Source organism: Falco punctatus (genome assembly GCF_963210335.1).
Source record: "Falco punctatus genome assembly, chromosome: 6".
In the NCBI taxonomy this organism is placed as follows: domain Eukaryota; kingdom Metazoa; phylum Chordata; class Aves; order Falconiformes; family Falconidae; genus Falco; species Falco punctatus.
In genome coordinates, this window is record NC_137585.1 from 35,781,057 (window position 1) to 35,795,618 (window position 14,562).

The 14,562-nt window shown below is 46.7% G+C and overlaps 1 protein-coding gene across 2 annotated transcripts in view; it reads left to right on the top strand.

The window, feature by feature from the left end:
- The window catches only part of CACNA1I (calcium voltage-gated channel subunit alpha1 I), a 103,681-nt gene that overhangs the window by 75,618 nt on the left and 13,501 nt on the right, over positions 1-14,562 (top strand). Inside the window, exons 25-34 of one of the 2 annotated variants that reach the window (XM_080392984.1) lie at positions 78-187; positions 799-932; positions 1,673-1,743; positions 5,483-5,561; positions 6,140-6,261; positions 7,010-7,348; positions 7,979-8,125; positions 12,241-12,357; positions 12,724-12,892; positions 13,738-13,934. In XM_080392984.1, the coding sequence (XP_080249110.1) occupies positions 78-187; positions 799-932; positions 1,673-1,743; positions 5,483-5,561; positions 6,140-6,261; positions 7,010-7,348; positions 7,979-8,125; positions 12,241-12,357; positions 12,724-12,892; positions 13,738-13,934 (1,485 nt within the window). The remainder of the gene's footprint in view (positions 1-77; positions 188-798; positions 933-1,672; positions 1,744-5,482; positions 5,562-6,139; positions 6,262-7,009; positions 7,349-7,978; positions 8,126-12,240; positions 12,358-12,723; positions 12,893-13,737; positions 13,935-14,562) is intronic. The other variant, XM_080392985.1, reaches the window with a different exon arrangement.

Genomic DNA, 14,562 nt, shown 5'->3' on the forward strand with positions numbered 1-14,562 from the left:
CAGAAGAGTCCCCCCACAGGTTTATGCATTTGATGTTGCTTTTGCCTCAATTCTTTACCCTCTCTTTCCGCTGGCAGTCCCTGGAGACCGCCCTCAAGTACTGCAACTACCTGTTCACCACTGTCTTTGTGTTGGAGGCAGTCCTCAAGCTGGTGGCGTTTGGTCTGCGGCGATTCTTCAAAGACAGGTGAGCAGAGGGTTATGTCAACCGTGGCTGCGGGACAGCTGGGTTTGGGGTGGAGGTTTTGAGGATGGATCCCTGTCTGGAGTGTGAGGGGGTAGCAGAGTGCTCTGACTGCCTTCCAGTTCTGCACAGCAAGGACCTACCCTGAGCCCACCTGAGCTGCAATGCCTAGGCAATAATAAAGAGTTGTCCAGAAATTGCCTCTTGGTTGGCATCTGCTGGTTAGGCTAGAAAGCAAAGGAGGTGGGGTTAAGGAAAGCCATATTTTTTCCTGCCCTTGAGGCAAACTAGGAGCACACTGAAGCAGAACAGTACATAACAAAGCTGATTCAAGGTAGTAAGGTCGTAAAAAGCTGAGCCCATTAGTCAAAGCATAGCACCACAGTAACACAGTTTCGTGCTTTCAGATCAGGCTGGCTTGCCTCTGGCTGCTCAGGGTGTGTGCAGAGTGAATCTCTGTTTGTCTACAAAAGCCCATATAGGCTGACTCGGAGCAGGGCCTTGAACTCATACATAAAGAAATATTTAGGTTGAAGTGGAGACAATTCACTTTCTTTTTCAGGGAAATGGAAAAACTCCATCTTCCTTTGTTCTCTTCAATTTTTCTTCTTAAGGTGGAACCAGCTAGATCTGGCAATTGTGCTGCTGTCTGTCATGGGCATCACGCTGGAAGAGATTGAAATCAATGCTGCTCTCCCAATTAACCCCACTATCATCCGGATCATGAGGGTGCTGCGTATCGCCCGGGGTGAGAGAGACACTAGCCAAAGGCAGGGGTGTAGGTGACCATGGAGTGGGACTTGGTGCCATAACTCATTGAGCAGTAGCCGTGGAGTCATGAGCTTGCCCTGTGCCTAGCCCTGGGAGAGAGGCGAGGATGTGGCAAAGGACAGCTTGGAGGCTAAGGCTTTATGGCTTCCTTTAGCGAGGTATTTAGATGTGGTTTTAACGGGAGGTGAAGGACCAGGAGGGTAAGTAGATCACACAAGAGCTGAACTTTCCGTGTTTTTCTTTTATGGGGCAAGTATGGCAGCGGTGTTTGGAGAAGGGACCACCAAGCAGGTTGAAGTTTACATGGGGAGGGGACTGAATCTTCCTGGTGGCAGCCAAAGTGTGCTGAGCTGCCAGGTGGCTGGAGGAAGAAAAAGTGGTGGAATGAAAAGTCAGAGCAGAGGGAGAATTGTGATACATGTCGCTGGGGGAAAGAGGCCTCTTGACCAGACTGGGTGAAGCAAAAGAAGTCCAATAGGCATGGGTGGCAGGAACAGAGTATTTACTAAAGAGATGGACTGGAGGAGAAGGAACCACTGGCATTGCACAGTCAAAAGAAGTGGGAAAAGGGAGAAGGGAGCTGAGGGGGACAATCCAGGTTTTCTAGGGCAAAAGGAGACAGGACATCTGTCCTGTGCTACTGCCATTAGTAAGTCACACAGAGGATGGACCTACTGATCTCAGTCTGAGTGACTTCTCTTGTGCTTGTTGTGGCAGTCCTGAAGCTACTGAAGATGGCCACAGGAATGCGAGCACTGCTGGATACAGTTGTTCAAGCCCTGCCACAGGTAAAACAGACCAGCTGCCCCAAAGACTCTCCTTTTCTGCTCCCTTTTTCCACAGGGTTAATTCGTGTTGAGTCTCAGAGGTGATGTCTACTGTGTTGTGCAGGCAACTGCCTGAAGGTGATGTCCAAGTTTTCGTGTCATTCACGGGGGTACAACTCTTTTCAGATAGGTGTTGTCCAGGTTATCATGTCAATCACGGGGATGCAGCTTACCTCACATCTCTGTTTTCCAGCAGGTGAATGAAATAAGGCTTGATTCCCTGGATAAGGGCAGATTTCTTCCCATCATGTCTAGCTAGTGTCTAACTGCTTGCAGCTAGCCCCCGGCTCCTCTCTGCCCTCTCCGTAAGAAGGGAAGACTAACTGGCAGCCATTTCAGGAGGAAAGGAGGTCTTTGCATTTCTGCCCTCTCACCTTTCCCTGTGCCCCATTTGCCCCCCTGCCTCTTTCTTTCATGCTGCTGTCACTCCTTTTCTTAGCTGGTGCCTCCCCTTTCCTGCTTTCTTTTCTTCCTTTCTCCTCCTGGATCTCTTTGTGTTTCTGAGCCTCTCATGTATGAGGAGCAGTGACACGCTCTGTTGTGACTCACGCAGCCAGCAGTTAAGTGTCTACTGCAAGACAGCTAGACAGAAGGATTTCATGAGCTGTGAGCGGCAGCTGTTCCCAAATGAGATGCTGACATGGTGCTTTACACAGGCTTCAAGCCCACTGAGAGGATCCTCTGTGATGGATGAGCAGCCAAGGAGACTGGTCCCCTTCCTTTTGGATCCTTGAGAGAGATTTGTTAAGCAAGGAGTAATGGCACCAAGGGCTCTACTGATCATACATCAGACCATTCCCCTGGCAGGCCCTGAGCAGGCAGCTATAATGCACGGTATCAAAATGCACAGGCATTTTTCAGTTGATTTATCAGCTAATGTGCCAGGCTTGGTGAGCGATGCAGGGCTGAGAATCAATCTGAAAACAGCACGAGTAGTTACCCAAGGAGCTTACTTTAATGTTGGTGACAGTAAATGTCAATCTGAATTAGAGGAATCTTACGACACAAAAGCAAGGAGGAAACACTGTGACCATTTATGGATCCTGAGCACTGTCTGATCTCCCATGCTTTTTATTAAACAACAATAATCTGTGATTTTATCTAATAATAGTTGTATAATTCATATGTAGAATAGATAATTATATAATCATTCAGGATAGTTGGGGGCGGAGATACACTGGACAATGAAAGAAACAGGAGAATAAGGGTGTTCTTATAGCAGGCAGCTTTGCGCCAGTAATGTTTACTAGTTCTGGTTCTGCTGCCCCAGACTGGCTCAGTGCAGCTTCTTTGCACCTTGCTCTTTTCCATTCCAGGAGCCACCACAGCTGATTTTTCTCACGTGAGGATATGGAATGGAGCAGTCTCCAGATCCAGTGTCTGCATGTCTGTGGCATGTTTCTTCTGCAACCCAGATAAATGCACACAGCTATTAAGAGCTGACTGAAGTAGTGTCCAGAAGCCCTTGGTCAGAGGACTCTGCAATATATTTGCACCTAAACGTTGAGACCAACTTCTGTCCCCAAAATACAGAGAATAAATGAGTGAGGATGAAACATTCGTATCCCTGTCATGTAGATGGAGAAACTGAGTCATCAGGCAGTGAGGTGTTTTGCTCAGGATGGCAGAAAGCACAACTGGGACCTCAGCTCAAGCCTCTGAGCCCTGCTCTAGTCCTAGCCACAAACCACAAGTATATTCTTCCATATTTTATAAGTTCTGGGGTTTCTGTCTCGCATTCATCTACAGCTTCTTTACTAACCAAGATGTTAGGTCAGATCTTCTGGATCGTTGTTAATATCTGCCACAAAACCCTTGCAAGCAGATGTGTAGAGGTCTGACCTCCAGGTATTCCCTGGAAGGTAATAACAAGCAGTGCTTAATTCTTCCAGCATCAAAGCCTGTGATCAATCCACTTCCTGTTGACTGGCTTTTGCTTCCTTCTGTAACAGGTTGACTTTAATACAGTTATATAATAGATGGATCAAAAGTCACTGCATTGTTAAAGTTGTGTTAAAATCTGCATTTAAAGAAGGACTAAAATCCCCCAGTTTTACTGCTAAAAGATTGAATTTAGTCTCCATATTTTATACGCTGGGTCTTCAGGGGACAATTGAATTATCTGTAATATTATTCTCCAAGATTTATTGGCTTTGCCAAAAGAAGCAGTTTAAAATAAGCTGTCCTTCCCCTTGTGCTTTTTCCTCCTCTCGACCTTTCTCTTTATGTTCCTAGACCACAGACTCACATCAGGGATTTTGGCTTGCTAATGGCATGTAAGGTATCTTCAGTTGTCCTGTTTCAATTCCCTTCCTGCCTTTGTTATACTGCAACAATTCTTAATACTGAATAGAGTCTTAATTTTAAAAAGCCCTTTGGAAATTCAGCCCTTAGCTAAGTTTTATTAACTCTTTTTTTTTTTCTTTTTCTTTTTTTTTTTTCTAATGTCCTGTAGGCACAGACCCAGAGGTGTGTGTTCACAGCATTTACTATGGTGTCATCAGAAACAATTCCTTCCACTGGGCATGTAGGGAGCCAGGATACGGCAGCCCAGGGGAATGGGTAGGCTGAATCATTTATATCTCTCCTGAAACTGAATGGCACAGTGGCTGCAGTGACTAAATTAGACTCCTGAAGTGGATGATCCTAACAAAGGCCCAGTGACCGCATGCATGCAGACCAGACACTGTTCAGTTTTTCAGAAACACCCATATACCAGTTAGGGCCTTAATTTTTCCCTGCACTTCCGTCATTCCACCAACAGTGTGCTAACCGTTACTGGTACATTCTGTTCTGGTTCAGCCTACCTCTTCCAAAACCCCCTCCTGCTCCTCACATATAACCTGGCTGCCCCACATGCTGGGAGGCAGGAGATTCGGAGGCAAGCAGTGGTTTGGGAGAGTGAGGACTTGGCGGCAGTGCTTTTTAGCACTTTTTAGGTGATAGAAAAAAAATAGACACTTTGCTGGTGGCACTGCTGCCTTTGTGCACCACAGAGCAGCAATCCCTGCGTTGGGGGTTTCCAAACAGCAGCTGCTGGAGGTCCAGAAATCAGGCTTTGACCTATCATTCATGAGATGCAAAGAAAGCTCTGCTTCCTCTCTTGACTCCTTCATAGTCTCCTCTTCCCTCTTCTCCTCGTCTCCATGCATTTCAGAAGTGCCTCTTTACCCTTCTTCCTTCCCACCTGCCTACTCCTTCCATAAGCCCTGTTGTAACCTGTACGTGTATCTGGTGCCTTGCCCCACCGTGTTTTGCCTGGTTCATGGCAGGAGCTGGTGTTCCTGTGTCCCTGCCTCTTTGGGGCACTGCTATTGCACTCTTCACTTGAGCATAAAACTTCAAGGGACTCGAGCGGTTTGGTGGGGCATATAGCACTGTAGGACATATGCTGTAATTTGTAGCTTGTCCTTCACCCTGCTCCAATGTGCTTGTCTTCAGTGCAGCTGGAAACTGTACACTTTAGTCAGTCCTGACCACAGCTTGTGCTGGAGTGGAGGTAGCTGGGAAAAGAGCATCCTTCAAAGCCAGTTGCAACTGGTGCCATCACTGGTGATTTCCCCGGTGTTGAACAATTGTTTGGTTGCATTTGTACACTGGGGATTTGTTGCTGTTCTCTTCAGGCTTTGAAAGACAGAAACACTTCCCTGTACAGATGAAAGGGACTTTGGGGTAGGCTGACCATGCCGTTTGCTTTCAGGTGGGAAACCTTGGGCTCCTTTTCATGCTCCTCTTCTTCATCTATGCTGCTCTAGGAGTGGAGCTCTTTGGAAAATTGGGTAAGTCTCAAGCAGACCATGCTCCAGTGTGAGTTACAGACCTGCTGGGAAACTGAGATTTCTCAGAATCAGTACTCATTCAATAAAGGGACTGAATTACTTGATGACCTCTGTTCTCCCTTATGTGTAATTGATAGAAGAGGAATTTCTCTCTAAATTGTTATTGTCCTAACAGCCTAACGAAATAAAAGCAGCATCTGGTTTCTCCTTCGTTCTTAAACTTTTGCTTTTTCTGTACTGCCTACCTTGGTACTGCCTTCAAGATTACAAGAAACTCAGGGAGAGTTTATTTACATATCTTGTCATGAAATATTGATCAAGAAGAAAGGCAGCACAATGACACGTTGGGAGGATACTCCCGAGCAACTGAGTTATGCTGCCTGATATCCCAGGGCTGGGCCATCGGGGATTTCTGTGTATTGCTGGACAACAGCCAACTGTTGGGCAGGGTGCTGATGCCATTACCTGAGGTCTCCAGGCTGTGAGAAGCCTGAAGTCCCCTTCCCTGGTTCCTGCTGTTGATCTCTCAGGGCTGGCAGTGTGTCCTCCGCTGATAACCACGATCCCCTTCCTTTCAGTATGCAATGATGAGAACCCTTGTGAGGGCATGAGCCGCCACGCCACCTTTGAGAACTTCGGGATGGCCTTTCTCACACTCTTCCAGGTGTCCACAGGAGACAACTGGAACGGGATCATGAAGGTAACTGGGCCTCAGGGATGTGGATGTCCTTATTGTGGGGAAGGAGAAATCCTGACGGTGTGCTCTGTTCAGCAGTGCTTGGTCTAGAAAAGGGAAGGAGCGGAGGAGGTGGGTTGCTAGATAAGGTCCCTGCTTGGGCCAGAATCTCCCTCCCCACCACGGTAACTCAGACCTGGGGCTCGTCTAGTCCTACAGACATCTGACTGAGAGAACTGCAGATTGTCCTTAAGAGGAACAAGAAGACTGTCCAGGCTAAGAGGGAATATCCACTGTTGTAAGGTCTATTATGAAAGCTGAGTGTGTGGTGGGCATGGCACCCATCTGCAGAGCTACCAGGGCCAAATATAATAAATACTTTCTTCCTTCAATGGACGTGGAGAGAGGAAAGTTCTTTAAACACATATGGTGCTTTTGAGTCTGGATGGGAGAAGACAGTACCAGACTGCTAATTTTTGTTCTTGCTCGTGTGTATGGGGGTATCAGTGGCAGCAACATGTGGTGGTCTGAAAGTAGTTTGTTTTGTAGACCTTTGGACGTATTTGCTCTGAAGCAGAGAGCACGTGATCAGATAGTGTCCTAGGTTCTTTGAGGACCTCATGATCCCAGAGGGTGTGGGGTGATAGAAATGTTTGCCTTGTTATTTCATTGGCATCAGTGTTTTTTGACAGAAGGAGCAGCCAAGCTTGTATTCTTACTTTAGTCCTTCCTTCCTTGCATCGTTCCCTCTCAAACCCAACTTCCCCTCAAGGATACCTTGCGTGACTGCAGCCACGATGACAGAAGCTGCCTCAGCAACTTGCAGTTCATCTCCCCACTGTACTTTGTCAGCTTTGTGCTCACAGCCCAGTTTGTCCTCATCAATGTGGTGGTAGCTGTGCTCATGAAACATCTTGACGACAGCAACAAGGAGGCCCAGGAGGATGCAGAGATGGATGCTGAGATTGAGCTGGAAATTGCACATGGGCTGTGCTCCCGCAAGTCAGGCTCCTCAAATTCAGGACAGGGAAAAGGAGCAGGAAGTGGAGGAGGCGGTGGGAGAACAGATCCTGAAGGACATCTATGCATGAGATGTTACTCTCCAGCACAGGTGAGTATGCCTTTGAGCTTACCAACCAGACTGCAGCAAGTAGCTGTGGGGAGAAGCTGGGCAGCCTAGATGACTGAGGGTTTAGCAGTAGTAGACACTTCCACCTGATGATGAGAGGTTTGCTTTCAGCGGTAGACTTACGAGTTGGTAGCATTGTGTAGGGACAAGGCTGTAACAGCAGTGGGTTCTGTTCGTTGTCATTGTGTAGGAACCTGAGGGCCAGCAGAGGAGGGGTGGAGCAGATCAGTTGAAGGTTGCTAGGAACAAATTTGAGAGAGGAGCTCAGGAGAAGAGAGTGAGAGAATGGCAGGTCAGTAGCGAGGCACTCCAGCAGAGCTGGAAGGCAGGCATGAGCAGTGCCGTGGTGCACTGACGGTGAGTGAAGACAGTCGTGTCATTCCCCTCCCCCCCCCCCCCCTTTTTTTTTTTGCACTGAACTCCGGCACCTTTACACACCCTAAGGAGCAAATACTCCCCCAGTGACCCTGTGCAGGTACCTGCAGAACAAGGTGCTGCTCCAGCTGAGTCAGGGTGGAGAACCCAGCCCCAAATTCACATGAAAATCTGAAGCAAAACACTCGGCATTCTTAAAATGACCTCTCCCATCCTCCCCCCTTTCTTGTCCCCTAGGAGAACTTATGGCTGGACAGTGTCTCTTTAATTATTAAGGACTCCTTCGACGGGGAGTTAATGATCATCGATAACCTATCGGGCTCCGTCTTCCATCATTACTCCTCGCCGGCCATGTGCGAGAAGTGTAACCATGACAAGCAAGAGGTAACCTGCGTACGAGGATGCGTGAGGGGACTCTCCCCCCAAGACCTGCACACCCATGCCCACATGCCCGCAGGTCATCCGATGTGTGCTCCTGGCTGTGGATTGTGTAGACAGACAGCTTGTTGACCTGTGTTTGTCATCTGTCATGAATCGCTGATACTGTCTCTAGCACAGGCCTGCCCTCCTTAGCCACGGGGGAACGCTTGAGGTGGTGGAAAGATGAGATATGCCAGGACGCAGGTCAGGAGGGACTGAATGAACTATAAAGAAATGACTATGAAGGCATCCTGGCAGCTCTTGTTGTGTTCAATTCTGCAAGAAAAGCAGAGGTTCAAGCTCATGTTGTATGGACAACTCAAAGAATCTCACCCCAATGACAGCACTTGGGGGCAATTCAGTGAGAGATTTAATCATGTGTTTTGTCTTCATTTTAAGTTTGTGCTTGCTTATTCCCTATTGAGGTCAATGAATTAAGCACATGCTTAAATGCTTTGTTGAATAGTCACCGCCTGTGAGCAAGTATTGGTTTGTGGTGAAAACCAGTTAATTAGTTTGAGCAAAAATTACATAAAAATGGGCCCACTGAGAAAGTTTGAGAGTCTCTTTTCTGATGTAGAGCCTGTTGGCTACAAAGGATTTGTTGTTAAGAGCAGGACATCAGATGGCTTAGAGTTGTGCTTCTAAAGTTAGTAGACGCTTTGGAAAACTTCCCTAAGCAATTAGTCTTTTCAGGTTGTGAAACTTCAGGAGCAAAGTAGTCTGGGAGAAGTTAGGTGAGTAGCAGATTTAATTTTGTTCCTGAAATAATTTGATTGTATTTAAGTGCTGTGATTGTGGTCAGACTTGTAACAGTAGTGTGACTCATCTGACAGTAAATCAGTACATCAGTGGCATTCTCCACCATCTCCTTCCCCATAACTAACCTGATGTGTTGCTATTGCTTATAAAGAAACCAGGCAGCCTGGGAAGAGAGCTCTCACTGGCAAATTACTCTATCCATGTTTGAAGAAAACAGTATTTTGTTTGGCTTCAGATGCCTAATTCTGATGCTCCGATTTTTTTTTAGCCTTTCAGCCATCTGCTTGTCTCGTAGCTTCCCTTTGCAAGTATCAAATTGTGAATGTTGCTGTAGTTCATCAGTACTGCAACACTTCACACATGGATGCTGCTTTAATGCAGCCAAATAACTAGTTTTCAATTAACTGCTATTTCCATTGTTTTACCTAAGTCCTTATATTCAACAATTGGTGCTCAGCCTTCTCAGAAAATCAGGTCTTCTAAGGCATTCCAGAATTACTACCCCAAAATTAAGTCATTTGCATCTAGTTTGCTGCATTTGAAAACCTTCCAGAACTTCAGTACCCTGCCTAGGGATGAAGACAACAACAGATTTTTCTTACCTTCCCATCAAGGAAACTAGACAGTAAAATCTTTTAAATGCAACCCACAGCCACAGCAAAGAGTTTAACAGAATAATCAGAACCAAAGAATTATTCTTAGGTCATCTTTTCTAATGGCTGTTATAGAGACATAAATTATTTTTCAAAATTGGTATTTCAATACATCTGAAATGTGGAACTTAAAAGAAACTACATCTGCAAGGATAATTTTAGAAGTAAAATGTAGATATTTTATTTCTGATCATATGAATCAAAACTACAGCTCAGGATTTTAAGTCATGGTTGATCATGACCTTCTCTTCATATTTCATAGTATAAAAAACATTGAGGAAATTCCAACAAGAAAACACTACATGGAGTCAGAAAGTTTTCAACAAAACAGTTTTTATCCAGTCCAATACATGTGTTTTCGAAAACAGTATGCTTGCTGCCCATCAAATCACCCTTGTCCCTGCCCTGTAGACAAAAATCACATATTAGCCAAAAATGTTCACTGCCTTTTCATTTCCAGTGTAATCTGTCAAGATGCTGAGCACAGTGGATGGACACAACACTTAAACATATGCTCAGAGGTATTAATGTGTGCTAAGCTTTTTGTTGCGTTGAGTAGAAATGCTCAATGTCTTTCCCAGTTATGCTGCTGGCGTCTTATTTTCAAACCAATTATTTGTACAATTAAGGATTTTTGTAGTCATGGGTCTCTGTTTTTAAAGATATAACTGCAACTAGTTATTTTCTGAGGGATATGTGTGCACAGTTCATAGTCTCAGGTTGATGTCCCTGGCAGTTTTCATGGATTGTGCACCTAGTGAACAGCCCCTTCTCCCCCGCTGCAATTTAAAAAAATTTTTGTTCCTCATCTTTAGTCAGAAGATTTTAAAATATTCTGCAGTAAGGGAAACTACAAGAACAAACCATCTTTTTTTTTTCATACCGCTAACCTCTTCTCTTGTCATTGCTGTCCTTTCACTCTTGGGCTGGTTGACAGTTAGACATCTGTGTATTGGTGGCTGATAGTGTGTTTAGCCAGTGGCCAGAGTTTGCCAGTGAGCAGCAGTGACCCGTGTTTCCACCCATGTCATTTATCTGTTCATTACTTTGCTGATTATGGTTTTTGTATAGATCCCAGGGTGGCTAGAATTTGTGAGCCAGCAGTTCAGTGAAGAACGGACTGTTCTGACTTTTGTTAACCCCCTTTTTTATGGATGGAGAAGGTAGCTGCAGATGTTATCACATTTCACGCTTGTGTCTGTACAAGTACAGCTGTAAGGCTGTTCTGGTGTAACAAGCACTTAGGCGAGTAATGGATGAGTACGCACGTTAAGTGGGACTGAATGAAGACTGTGTTTCTCTACGCAAGTAGTTGCTGACTGGTGACTGTGTAGCGTGCTTGACATAACTTCATTGTGTGCTCTCTGGTGCATCTGCGCTCTGAGTTGTTGGCTTGGACTCTCTTCATGGTTGAACAGCACGATGTTCCTATGTCAAATAATATCCCAAATAAGGATGGCATTTGTGCCCTTTACTTAAATCCAGCTCTGGTTTTCCATCCTGTTTGTTCCAAGTGCGTTATCCCTCAGATGGAGACCTCTTCCAGTCTCTGGCATTGGCACAAACCATGAAACTCCCAGCTCGAAGGAGTCATCTCTCCAAATGTTCCACCTGCTCTTATAGCACAAAAGCAGTACCCACCTCTTGCAAACATAAACACAAGGGAGGGCAAGATAAATGGTCAGGAAGCAAGCTGTCCTGACTGAGACAACCCAGAATATAGCTCTCAAGAGTGTCAGGTGTTGGTGGTGGGAACTGGTGGGCCTCTAGAGACCAGTGACAGAAAGCCAAGCACAGGAGGGACAGAGCAGCTGCTAAGGTTACTAGAAAAAGGAGATGCTTTTCAAGCATTGTGGGAAAGAGATATCAGGCAGAGGGAAATTGAAAGCTTAGGGGAAAGAGGATGGGAGAAGGGCATGTGTAGTGTGAAACAGGCCAAAAGATGCAGCAAGGTCAGGCGTGGGACTGGAGTGGAGCTGGGGCTCAAGGATGAGAAAGATGCAGTGGTCAGACTTGGTTTCGGAAACCACAGGTATGAGTGTGGGGGACAGGTGAGTTTAGGGAGGGAGAGCAGGATGGGAGGTGGTGTTAGCTGAGATCTTGGGTAGGTTAGAGGGGAGGGGAGAGGGAAGACACAGGGAAACTGGAGGGGAAATAGGGTTTCAGTGATGAAGGTAAGAATATGAAAAGCATGATACCGGCATGGACTGCAAGAGGCATGACTATCCCTGGAATGAAAGCATATTCATGTTTAAGCAGGGCTGTCCATGGCACCTTCCGAGAGAGGGGTCCACTCCTTGTCCCTCAGCAGAGCAGGCCCTTGTCAGAGGCCTGAGGGAGCCCTCTCCCTGCCTGGCTTTACTTGCAGGGCCTTGTGCCAGCCGTACCGCTGGGGCAGATTCAGGACTCCTTCCTCCAGCTCTAGCACTAGAGGAGCATGGACGGGCGGTGGGCTGCTTGCAGATCATATGCTCAGCCTTGCTTAAAAAGTGGATTCTCCTGCTCAGCCCAGGTCTGGGTTAGGCAGTATCTGATGTATCCAAGGAATATAACCTGAAATTGATCTTGGGTCTACAGGCTCTCATTTATCCACCACAAACAGTGTGACTGCTTGAAATGTGGATGTCAGACATGACCCGTGACAGCTCCTTTCCCTTCCTGCAGGTCCAGCTGGCTGAAATGGAAGCATTATCCCTCAACTCAGACAAGTCCTCTTCCATCCTTCTAGGAGATGAGTCAGACAATCGCAGCACTTCTCAGCTGAGTCCTAAGGAGATCAAGGTTAGCCTCAGGCAGTTATGGGCATGTTGTGCCATGTGCTGTGTTTCTGCCCCTGCTTATTTGAAGTGCTCTGTATTCATCCAAGTGTCCCTGCTGAGGAATATAAATTTTGGTCACTCTTCAAGAGCTTCTCCATAGAGACATATCATGGGGAAGGATTTGAGGAGAGAAAGGGGATGTATATTTTTAGAAGTTCTCTTTACTGCTGTCAGTAACTTCCTCTGAATGAGCCTAAATTTAGGGAATTTGGGCTGGAAACCTAAGCATCCCTTAGCTAGTTTGAAGGTGTCTTCAGAATCAGCCCTCCTTGAGCCTTTGACAAGTCTGCTGTGTCATCTGCCATTAAACTTCACTTATTTTTTCCAGCAGGATAGCCAGGACAGCCCTGACTCCAATGGGGTAGGCAATGTGGGGGAATGCCTGCTCCCAGTATCCAGTGCAGATGGCTCTACGAACCCAGACAGTTACCTGTGTGAAAAGGAGAACACTTCTTTCAACTCTGTCCAGTCTTGGCTAAAGCATGAAAGTACCAAAGGTGAGCACAGCTCTCCTCATTCTCTGTGTCTGCTGAAAGCATGGGTTGGTTCAGCTAACCTGCCTTTCTCCTGCTGCCTCCCTGCCAGGAATGGAGTTAGTGTGATGTGGAGTTACACTAACCAAGAGTTAGCTTTCAGTTTGCCAGGCTTCAGGAATGGAGTGAGGAGAATTTCCTTCTTTTGCTGCTAGGCCTTATATCCTCCTCAGTCTTGACTATCTGAAGGATCATGAAGAAGCCGATTCCCATTCACAGCAGTGTACCCATGCAGGGTCAGAGAAGAGAGGGGACAGAGTCCCCTGACGAACCAGCCAGATGAACTGTGCTCACTCATCACGGTAAAATCTGGCTGCCCCCTGAGACCAGGCTCCTCAGGTTCAGGGAACATGTAATATGTGTCTACCCTTGGTGCAAGTGCTCCAGTTCTACTCTTGAGCACACTCTGACGTCCTTGTGGTCTCCAGGTTTCCCAAACTGCCGGTTTATTTATCTCCCTTCATCCCTTGCCTTGCAGGATCTGGGATGAAAGTCCTCTGGCAGTGATGCACACAGAGAATTTCTCTGCGAACGCAGAGGGAGAGGCAAACTGGGCTGTTGCTTTATAGCTCTGAGCTATGTTATATCTTCTGGATCTGGTGCAGGTTTTGGTCCTTGTGTAGAAAGTGTGAACACTAGACTGAGACTTCTTGGCCAGGAGTGTGTGTTACTAAATGTCCTCTGTACACTAGACTTCCAGGACACTTGGTATACAGCAGCAAAGGTACTAAATCAAATCAAAGGACTCTTCAACTTCTTGTTTTTTTCTATTTCTGTTCTCCTTCCCATTTCTTTTGATGTTTTGTCAGTTCCTCCCAGCCCCTTCTCTCCAGGTGCGTCTTGCCCTCTGTTGCCTGTACCAGCAGAATTTTTCCACCCAGCCATCTCTGCCACCCAGACAGGGCCTGAGAAAGTCTCATGTCCACGGAACCTTCCTAAGATCTCTCTGCAAGGCTCATGGGCATCACTGAGATCTCCGAGTGTGAACTGCTCACTTCTTCATCAGGTGAGGGCCCCTGCTTCCCTCTGTTGAGAAAGCTTGATCTTCACATCACGCCCAAATAGAGGGGGCTGAATGGAGTGGATGGCAGAGGAAGAAGAGAGGTAGCTGTGGCCGTGGGCTGGGCAACCTGGCTCTGACCTGTTGGAGGAGCACAGTGGACTGCAGAGTGCAGGAGAGCCGAGGAGGAAAGAGGGTTGTATAGCAAAGGGGTGGTTGTATAGCTCTCACCCCCTGAAATCATCTATTATTCTGCTTTAGATTAAAAAATAATTTGATAGCTGCAGCTAGCCCCACATAAAGATGAAATCACATCACCTTTTAGCTCACTCCAGGGTCCCCTGCAACAAGTGTGCTGCAGACACCTGCATGCACAGCAGCCGCAGTGTGAGCCAGGGAGATGACAGCCGCCTCAGCTCCTCTTGGCGCCGTGACTCCAGATCACGCACCTTCTTGGTTGGAACAGGCTCCTCTCCACCTACCTCCTCCACAGCCCTTCGTGCCACATCCACACACTGCATCCCTGAGCTCACTGTTTTCTCCTGCCCACTTAGCTCTTACATCCCAGCAAAGTGCTATCTCTTTCTGAAAAGGCAGCTATTTCTCACTAATGAAAGAGAAGAATAAAAGTGTT